This window comes from Lycium barbarum, chromosome 6 (genome assembly GCF_019175385.1).
Source record: "Lycium barbarum isolate Lr01 chromosome 6, ASM1917538v2, whole genome shotgun sequence".
In the NCBI taxonomy this organism is placed as follows: domain Eukaryota; kingdom Viridiplantae; phylum Streptophyta; class Magnoliopsida; order Solanales; family Solanaceae; genus Lycium; species Lycium barbarum.
In genome coordinates this window covers 117,446,356-117,456,742 of record NC_083342.1, presented here as the reverse complement: position 1 = coordinate 117,456,742, position 10,387 = coordinate 117,446,356, and the positions used below count along the sequence as shown (strand labels likewise).

The following is a 10,387-nucleotide window of genomic DNA, read 5'->3' as shown; positions in this document are numbered from 1 at the left end:
TGTGTGGGTGTATTATGTATTGAACTTTTTCGACCGCATGTGGTCGAAAAAATTAAGCCAGATTTGATCAGATTTGAATTAATTTTTTCGACCTCATGTGGTCGAAATTTGATTTTTTTTTAATTTTTTAATTAATTATTTTATGTTTATATAATTTACTTTTGTGCAAAATGATTTTTTTTCATTTATTATTTGTACAAAAAAAAAATTGACCTCATGAGGTCGAAATCATATTTTTCCGTAAAAAAACGACCCCATGTGGTCAAAATCCTAAAGAAAATAAATAAAAAAAATTAATTTGGAAATTTCGACCTCATGTGGTTGATTTTTTTTCCACCAAAAAGTGAGGTCAAAATTATTTGGTCGAAAAATCCCTTTTTTTAGTAGTGTCTTTAGCTATTTTCTTGGTTAGGGTGGCACTGCAACAAGATGTTACGTGTTTTTCTTGAGGATAATTTGATTGCTTCGCTAACCCAAAAGGAAAAACAAACGAACAGCGAGGCAATAAATCACTGAGGCATTATTATACCAAGTACTTGTCGCCATTGCTGAAGTTACTTCGCCACCTTGGTAATTATGTTCTACTCTGATGCGTGCATCAAACATAAAAAGTACTTACTAGAACTTAAGAGATAATTCCGTACTAAATATTGATTCAAAGTCCCCCTTAAATCTGTTAACACTATAAAAAGTTAAAAAAAAATAAGTATATATATAAAAAGTTAAAAAATATAAGTATATACTATTGGATACAGAAAATTATGGGAAAAAAAGGAATTAATTATTTAACCACGGTTAGAGTCTTGCTTTAATCCATTAAATCTAGGCATTATTTTAAACTACAATATGTATTCGTAACCTAAGTAAGAATTTGAGAAATGAAAAGGAACCTATCCAAGTTTTCATAATTGGCGTACGTTTTCGCTAAGGTATAATAGTATGCTGTACTTAATACAACATGGTTTGCCTTTCTTTAATATTGATTCACACAGAACATAGGTACGTATTTTGCAGATGACTAAGTCCCCGTTTGTCCATAGATACCAAAAAAAAATCATTTTTTTTTTGGAATTTTGGAGTTGGAGTTGGAGTTGTGTTTGGCCATGATTTTTGAAATTGTAATTTTTGGTAAAATATAATTGTAAAAAATGTGATTTTTTTAAAAAAATATATTTTTTTTGAGTTTTTGATATTTCGAAATACAACTTCAAGTTATATTTGAAATTTTCATAACTAAACGCTGATTTCGAAAAAAAATAAAAAAAAAATCAGAATAAAGTAAATAATTTTTATGGCCAAATGGGGCTAATTAAGGCTGCCAAAATAAAAGAAGCTTAGCTAGTTTGAGGATAAGGTTTGTTGAATACTTCCATCCCAAAGCACCAGCCAGCAGTAGATAAAACGCAAAACGTCAACAATGTCTGCATATAACCGTCACTATTCCTCAAGGAAAAGAGAAATATCCACTACTCCCTCCCTCTTAAAACATTAGTCGCATTTTTTATTTACGGGCTCTCAAGAAAGCATTTATAAGAGTAGTATTTTAATTATTTTATCTTCTTAATATGTTTATAATCTCTCCTCAATAAATATCTATTCCATCAATAGTGAGAACTTACTAAATATTGCTAATTAATATAAAGATAAAACGGGAAAAACTACTTAATTTTGTCTTAATTAAATAAAATAATAAATATTTTGAGACAAGTATTTTAGTAAGAACAATAAATATTTTGAGACGGAGAAAATAGTAATTTTATATTTGTTCTTTTCAATAACTTCACCATTTGTCTCTTCATAGTCACTCGTGCGTACAGCTTAATGACTTATTGGTACTCCGTCCGTCTCATGTCATCCTTACTAAAAATATTTATCATTTTACAAAATCAATGATAATATTAAGTAGATTTTTCATCTTACCTTTTATATTAGTTACAACATTTAAGAGAGTTTATGATTGATGGAGTTAGCATAGGTATATAGTACTCTTTTCGGTTTAAAATAAGTATTCACATACATTATCAAAAAGGAATTAATTGCTTTCTTTCATATTTATCCCTATTTAGATAAGTGAATTTTATGTAATCAATATACTATATTAATTAGGTAGTATTTAGTTAAAGGCAATTTTGTCAAATATCAATTTTTTCTTAAGAGTTAATATTTTCTTAAAGATTTTGTTAAAAGGCTTGGTGGACATTTATTTTGAACATATTTATTGAGGAGAGATAAGATTGTAAAAGAGTGAAAATGCAAGAGTGAAAATGCTAACTTTATTAATGCTTCAAAGGAGGCGTAATTGAAATACACGTCAACTATTTTGAGATAGGGAGTAGTTCATTCAATAATTTTTTTTTTTTTTTTACGTTTCTCACCCTATGTCCGATACCTGCATTGAGACCCGATTAAATTTGAATTTGTGTCGCGTCTCACATAAGAGGTAAAGTACTCCTTAACAAAGTTGACCCCATACCCAGCAGAACTCGAATCTGAAACCTCTGATTAAGAATGATAGAGTACTTACCCTTCCAACGTAGCCCTGATTGCGGCAAGAGGATTGGTAAGTGAAGGAGTTTTATTTGTAATTCTTCCCTTTTATATTATCTTTTCATTTTTTATTCACATAGTAGTGTACTTTCTAACATTCTCCAATGTTCCATATGTCTCAACGTTAGGGATATTGAGGAAAATAATGCATATAATGCATGGAAGAAGTCTTTTCATTTTTCCATCCGTATTTGGTTAAATATTTTCCTTAAAAAGTATTTTTAAGAAACCAAATATCAAATAATTACTCTCTGTCTCAATTTATGTGGCACTTTTCGCTTCTCAAGATTCAAACCGCATGAATTTTGATTAACATTTTAAGATGTATTTTTTCACCAAATTAATATGAGAAAAATTGCAACATATAATATTTTTCATGTAATTTTCAAATATATAAATTTTAATCTTAAAATATTGAGTTAATCTTATCAAATTTAATTTCAAGGTTTAATCAAATAACATCAAAAAACGAAAAGTGTCACATAAGAACGGAGGGAGTATTTATTTATTAAAAAAAATAGTAGCAGTACTTTTAAAAATTATTTTCCATTGTACCAACCACATAATTGAACCCTTATTAGTCCCAAAAAATTATTTTGTGTCGTTCGTCGAATTTTCCTCGACCCGACCTCTGGACCGGCAGATTCCTTTGTCTAGTATTAATAATGAATTCTCCATTGTGAATCCAATCAGTCATTTAAAAGGTTTAGCTCAGGTTAATATTTCGAGAAAAGGCCATAAATAGTCCCTTATATATGGGAGTAGATCTAAAATAATCCCTTAACTATATACTTACCGGTTTTAGTCCTTTAACTATCTAAAAACTTATCAAATTTGGTCTCCATCTATTTTTTTATACAAACAGCGTACAAACTCATAAACCTTCGTGAGATTAATCATTAAACCATTCCTCAGACCTATATTTTTCTCTCCCTGCTTCTTTTTCCTCAAGTTCCTCTTGTTAAAAAAAAAAAAAAAAGTGCATTCTGGCACTAATGTCGCTCTCGAGTCTCTAAAATTTGAAAAGACAAACTCAGGCACAAAATTTCTGTAGCCATTCTTCTCAAACACTACTAAAAAACTGGTAAAAACCGACGGAAAGACCGACAGATTCTGTCGGTTTTTTCAATAATTTTTTTAAATCTTTTTTTTAAGAAAATCGACGGACTGCGTTAATTATTTTTTGCACAAAAATGCCCAAAAAAATATAATTATTTGTTATATTATTTTCTAAAATAAACCGATGGAGTCCGTCGATTTTTTATTTTTATTTTTATTTTTTTATAAAATCCGACAGAGACGAAGCCCGTCGGTTTTTAGAGCGAAAAAACAGTATAAAGTAAATCAATGTAAGTATATGAACAAAAAATAATAGTGATCTAGTGGTAAAGCCCTTTAATGTCGAGGAACATACCTGGGTTTGACTCCAAGTTCCAACATTTCATTATTTAATTTTCAAAAAAAAAAAAAAAAACCGACGTGAGATCTGGGTCGGTTTTAACTGATGTAGTCCGTCGGTTACGAAACGCGAGAGAGAACTTGAGGAAAAAAATTGAGGTTAAAGAATAAACTTGAGAAAAAGAAGCAGGGATGAAATATAGGTCTGAGGAATGGTTTAACGATTAATCTCTCGAAGTTTTATGAGTTTGTACGCTATTTGTATAAAAAAATAGATGGAGACTAAATTTGATAATTTTTTGGATAGTTAAAGGACTAAAACCGATAAGTATATAGTTAAGGGACCGTTTTAGACCTCGTGCTCCCATACGACTGTTTATGGCCTTTTCTCTTAATATTTCCATGGATCGTTGGACAGGAATCTTGAAGGTGCCATTGTACACTAATAGCACCACTTATTATCGAGTTGCTGCTTCTCTTTGCCTCTCTCCTTCTACTAAATCTCTCTCTGTCTCTCTCTGTAAGTTCTTTGTAAACCTTAAATCCTGTTGAGAGTTTAATTATCCAAACATCCCACCTCCCAATCTAATTCACTTTTTTCTTTTTTCGGAATTGCCATTTTAATATTGTAGCTAGCTACCTGGATCAATCCATTAAGAACTGCGCTTCAATTCCAAATTAGTTGGGGTCATTTATATGTATTCGTTCTTGCTACCCTTCAATTCTTAATTCGTAGGGGTCATTTATATGTATAAGTCCTTTATACTATATCTATTTAAGAGCACTTACATATGTGGGCATGTTGAACATAGTATTTATTGAATTCATCAACGTTGGACTATTTTTATACTGGCATCAACTTACTATGAGTTCTCGCGTAGCAAAGTTCACATAAGCCGAGCTTAGTGAAGGCGGCTCTACATAGACGAAAAAGAAGGAGAGGTTCGAAGGGGGCATGGGTCGTTGAGAGTGATTTTGTAAAGTTGCGACGTTTTTAGTTTATTTTTGGTCTTCCCATGAGACCCTATTAGTCTATAGATGATTGGGTCTCAATCATAGAGAACCATATAGATGATTAGGTGCTCTACTTTTGGTTTATGGACTTTGTCTCTTTATCTATAATAAAAAATACTGTAAAAGGAATGTTTGTTTTTAATTGAAGTGATGGACATGTTAGCCATTTACTGTTTTGGATAGCAAGAAAGTTGTTCTTTCTTTATTGGTTTTAATTGAATGACCTGCTCGTAATGTCTTGTGTTTTGTATGAGATGTAGGTGCCTGCTGCAAATGCTATTTTTTTCAACGGAGATAAGATTAAAGGGACAGGAAATCCAGTGATTGAGAGGCTATCTGACCTGCAGAAAATTGCTGAAATCTTGGTTTCAAAATTTGGGAATTCTATCAATGCTCGGGTTGTTGAGGCACCTGTATTCAATGGACCTTTTGCGGTTTATAAGGACTTTATCCCTTCTGTCAATGAATATGGAGAGCCAAAATCTTATGACGCAGATGGTTTCCCTGCATCTTCCTCCATTGTCTTGCTTTTATGGAATTGCCTGAAAGAGGTATTATTGCTCAAAGTACTTGCCTTGGTCTTTCACTGATCACCATGTACTACTTTTTAGTTAAGTTAGTTCAACTTGATTGAAATAGAAAACTTAAGGTAATGATCCTTGTTAGAGTCTCGGAATGGATTGTAAAGTCTTTTTGGCCCTCTGAATAGATTGTAAGTCTTTTCGGCCCTAGGAAGCTATTCTGCAGTTTCTTGTAGCGACTATGTCCATCTTGGCTCTGTAATTTAGGTATATCACACTATTCTCAAGAAAAACCTAAATAAGCCCAAAGTAAAGGGTTTGACCATTTACGTGTAGTCTATCTAGTGAATGAAGAAATCCTTTGGGCTGTTTTGACTAGGCATTGCACTGAACATGTTTGTGGGAAGACGTAGATGAGTTGTGAAGATCTAAGGGAGTTTATTCAGTCTGTTAGTACATGCAAAAACATTGGAGGAAATACTTCTGTATTTATATGTATATTGATTCTGTTAATTCTTGCAAGAAAAAGTGATGAATCACCAGTTGATTTTTGTTACAATTCTTATAGAGCTTGCATTAACGCTATAACTCGCTTCTCTAGTGGCTTGTGAATATTCTTGTTCCTTTTGTGGTGTTTCTACAATTTGATCTCGTTTGCCTTTTCACATTTGTCCATATGCAGAATATTAGGAATCAAAGTGATATATTGCCGGTTTAAAGAGGGGAAAAGGTTGCTACCCGCAAGGGTGACTCATTTGGTTGAGCATGGGGCTTCCATAATGGAGGTCTCAGGTTCGAAACCCCTGCCTACAAAATCAGGGGATTTGCCTTCTGGGTCGAGCTCGTTGCACGGGGCTTGCCTAGTGCGGGTTATCTCTTTTGTGTGGTTTGCGAGCTATTGCACAGAAGCGGGGTTTACTCTGTGCGCACCCGAAGGGTAGCGGCTGCGGGTTCTCTTGTCATAAAAAAAAAAAAAAAAAAAGGGGGGGGGGGGGGGGGGGGGAAAGGTTGCTTATCAATTTACTACCTTTGCAGGCAAAAAATGTCATTTCGGGGAAACAGAAAGAGCCCTATCAAGCTGAAGTTTCTACATCATCTTCAAGTACATTACTACTTGGATTTAGTAAGGGTGGTGCCGTACTCAACCAGCTGGTTACTGAGCTTGGTTTTGCACCAGTCCAGCTCACTGAAGACGTGTCTCTAGCAAATAAGAATGCGACATGGAGGATTTGCCTCCCTGCAACAAGATCAGATCATTCCAAACTCTAAAGACGGCTTCTTAAATAGCATAGCTGAGTTCCATTATGTAGATGTTGGTCTAAACACAGAGGGAGCATATGTAACCAACCAAGATGTCATTACTAAAATTTCTGAACGCCTCGTCCAAGGAGCCCCTGGAATTCGTTTTTTCCTTCATGGAACTCCTAGGCAATGGTGTGATCGCGACAGGATTTGGATCCGGAAGGAGAAAGACGAGTTTTTTCAGCTGCTCAAAGAAGCAGCTCGGAAGAATATGGGGAAATTGTATATACGTGAAAGATTGTATTTTGGTAATAAGCTCCCTGATCTCCAGATACACTTTGAAATCATCAAGCATTTGGACGTGAGTTGAGTGTTTCTTCTTGATGAAATGCATGTATTAATCTGTTGTCAACCTCCCAGAACTAGTCTAAAGCATCAATATAATTATGGCCTTTTTGCTCTTTGATTGTTATATATTTTGAAAATGATGTTGAAGTTCTAGAATTTTTTTGGATGTATCTTTTCATACATCCCACACATTTTCTTTTCCTTATTTTTCATTTTAAAAAGGAGAAATGGTCTGTGCTTTAAGTATTCTGTGAATGTTCTTTAGTTGGCTTAGTTTGGATTCAAGTTCTGAATAGTTTTGGAAGAACTATATTCTCAGATTGATTTCCGGAAAACAATTTATGTATTTGGGTTGTTTTGGGGGGAAATGTTAGAGAACTCTGAACGACTGATAAAAGAAAAATTAACTTGGAAATGTGCGGATCTAAATGGATTTGGAAGGGCCTAAACCAATATTTCACAACTCAGCGATCCTTTGTTCCTTTTCAGATGCAAAGCTAAGATAAGTGATATTCTTTTCCATCTGTTTATGTTTTGACGAACAGAGTTAGTATAATACGGGTACTGACACAGGAGATTAGATGAAGTGCTTACTGCCGTTAAAAACAAATTACAGGCTTAATACATTAGTAGCCCCTTAAACTTGTGAGGATATTGCATTTGAACACTTAAACTATGCCCTCTTCAATTTAACAACTCAACTTGAAAAAGTGTTCCAATTATGTCTTTCAGTTCAAATTATGAAAAAGCATTGCTTGTGTTTTCTTCATCTATTGTGTGGTTAAATTAATTACATAAAATATACACTGTCACAATTAGAATTTAGGCTTTAATACATTAGCCATTCCAATTCATATACTACCGGGATACCATAATGCCGTTAGAAAATAGCCAATAAATACATCCAGAGCACCAGACAATTAACTATCCAACACTAAAATTTAACTCCCAAAACGAAATCAATGAATGATAGAAAAACCCTTGGGCTATGGAGCACAATAGAGAGAAAATGCCATGTTTTGCTCCAACAAAGGAATTCCAAAGCCACCCTTCTCTGTATTCACGCCATAATGCTTCGAAACGCCACTGAAAATAACGTCAATCTTCTCACCAAGCTCATCTCCAGCTTCTCCACCAGTGACCCAATTGCTGGAATCACCCATGCACGCCAAATGTTCGACAAAAGTCTCCAAAAAGACGACACTTTCCTTTGCAACACCATGATAAAATCCCATATGGGTGTTGGTCAGTTTGCTGAATCAACACTTTTGTATAGATATTTACTAAGACACACTAAGTTTGAACCCGATAATTATACGTTTTCGAGCCTTTCCAAGTGTTGTGGTGCAAGATTAGTGTTGTCGGAAGGGTTAGAAATTCATAATCATGTGTTGAAATGTGGGTTTGTTTCGAATTTGTTTGTGGCGACTTCGTTGGTTGATATGTATGGGAAGTTTGGTGAAATGGGTTTTGCTAGGCAGTTGTTTGATGAAATGCTTGAGAGAAGTTCGGTCTCGTGGACGGCTTTAATTGGAGGTTATTTGAAGCGTGGATGTATGGGTATTGCTGAAGGACTTTTTGATGCAATGCCTGAGAAAGATGAAGCTGCATTCAATGTGATGATCGATGCTTACGTAAAGAAAGGAGATATGGTATCAGCAAATAGATTGTTTGAGGCAATGCCGGAGAGAAATGTGATTTCTTGGACTAGTATGATTGATGGGTACTGTAGTAATGGTAATGTAAGTGAAGCCAGGGTGTTATTTGATGCAATGCCAAAGAGGAACTTGTTCTCTTGGAATGCAATGATTGGTGGATACTCTCAAAACAAACTGCCCCAAGAGGCTTTGAAGTTGTTCAATGAGTTGCAGACAGGGACGACATTGGATCCGGATGGTGTTACTGTTGTTAGTGTGCTTCCAGCTATTGCTGATTTGGGTGCTTTAGATTTGGGTAACTGGATTCACCAGTATGTGAAAAGGAAGAAATTAGATAGATCTTCAAATGTCTGCACTGCTTTGGTTGATATGTATGCCAAGTGTGGGGAAATCGCAAAAGCCAGGGAATTTTTTTATGAGGTAAAAGTAAAAGAGTCATCAAGTTGGAATGCTTTAATTAATGGATTGGCGGTCAATGGATCTGCTAAAGAAGCATTGGAGGTGTTTGAGGATATGAAGAATAAAGGATATGACCCGAATGAGATTACTATGCTTGGTGTTTTGTCAGCTTGCAACCATGGTGGATTGGTGGAGGAAGGTAAGAAATGGTTTGTAGCTATGGAGAGCTACGGGCTTACTCCGCAAATTGAGCACTATGGTTGTCTGGTTGATCTTTTGGGGCGGTCAGGGTGTTTGGAGGAAGCTGAAAACTTGATTGAAACCATGCCTTATGAAGTGAATGGAATAATATTGAGTTCCTTTCTATTTGCGTGTGGTTATGCCAAAGATGTTGCAAGGGCTGAGAAGGTCAAGAAAAAGGCAATTGAGATGGAGCCGTGGAATGATGGAATCTACATTATGTTGAGGAACATGTATGCCACTGATAAAAGGTGGAGTGATGTTGAAGACATGAAGGGGCGGATGAGGAGAGAAGGGGCAAAAAAGGAGGCAGGTTGCAGTACCATTGAAGTAGACGGTATGGTTTGTGAATTTGTAGCTGGGGATAAGATACATGCACAGTGTGAGGAAATACATCTTCTATTGGAACATTTGCTGTTGTACATGAGACGTTTGGATACACCTTATAGTAATGATATTGGATTGGCTGAATTTTAACATGTTTGTCGCAGCTTGTATGCACTGTGTAGCTTTTCCTCATAAATCAGATCTCAGCCTTGAGGTTAAATATACATGCACGACGATCAAAATGGGTGTGAAGAGCCCAATCTATAATAAGGAGACATGATAAACACCCTAATCTTCCCAAGAAAGGAGTTTATGCGGTTGTAACGTGTAGAACTTATCTTTGTTAAGAGTGCATTTTGTAAACTAAAGTTGTGAACCATCAGAAGGGCCTCAGACTGAAGATCAAGAGAAAATTGGTACTTGAATGTCTGTGTTGGTTAGTAATCAGAAATGACCGCCGCACAAGTATGGTTCTTTTGGAGCGACTGATGGGTGATAAAGGCAGAGTGTCATGTGGGAGCCCATCCTATATGTTCCCGCTTAAGCTAAAGCTTGATAAAAGTCAACAATCTACATGATGCGCTCCCACACGATGAAAGTTTGAAATGTTAGTGTTGGTTAGGAATCAAAATTGTCCCTGGCACAAGATATGGTTCTTTTGGGATTACTGTTGCAAGGCAAAATCAGAGCATC

The 10,387-nt window shown here is 35.1% G+C and overlaps 2 protein-coding genes across 2 annotated transcripts; both read left to right on the top strand.

The window, feature by feature from the left end:
* Window positions 1–4,301: 4,301 nt before the first annotated feature.
* LOC132645788 (uncharacterized) lies at window positions 4,302–7,194 on the top strand. Its single transcript, XM_060362987.1, has 4 exons — window positions 4,302–4,455; window positions 5,220–5,548; window positions 6,578–6,693; window positions 6,725–7,194. Exons 1-4 carry the CDS (start codon window positions 4,324–4,326, stop codon window positions 7,090–7,092), a joined length of 945 nt encoding a protein of 314 aa, XP_060218970.1. The 5' UTR covers window positions 4,302–4,323; the 3' UTR covers window positions 7,093–7,194.
* Window positions 7,195–7,704: 510 nt separating this feature from the next.
* LOC132645786 (pentatricopeptide repeat-containing protein At2g44880) lies at window positions 7,705–9,850 on the top strand. Its single transcript, XM_060362985.1, has one exon. It carries the CDS (start codon window positions 8,033–8,035, stop codon window positions 9,842–9,844), a length of 1,812 nt encoding a protein of 603 aa, XP_060218968.1. The 5' UTR covers window positions 7,705–8,032; the 3' UTR covers window positions 9,845–9,850.
* The last annotated feature ends 537 nt before the right edge of the window (window positions 9,851–10,387 follow it).

Bases quoted from the DNA above. Each gene is read 5' to 3' on its own strand.
- LOC132645788 (XM_060362987.1), top strand. From the start codon at position 4,324: ATGGCCTTTTCTCTTAATATTTCCATGGATCGTTGGACAGGAATCTTG. The intron at 5,549-6,577 runs ATCACCATGTAC...TTCTACATCATC, and splicing joins CTTGCCTTGGTCTTTCACTG to TTCAAGTACATTACTACTTG. The intron at 6,694-6,724 runs ATGCGACATGGA...CCTCCCTGCAAC, and splicing joins CGTGTCTCTAGCAAATAAGA to AAGATCAGATCATTCCAAAC.
- LOC132645786 (XM_060362985.1), top strand. From the start codon at position 8,033: ATGAATGATAGAAAAACCCTTGGGCTATGGAGCACAATAGAGAGAAAA.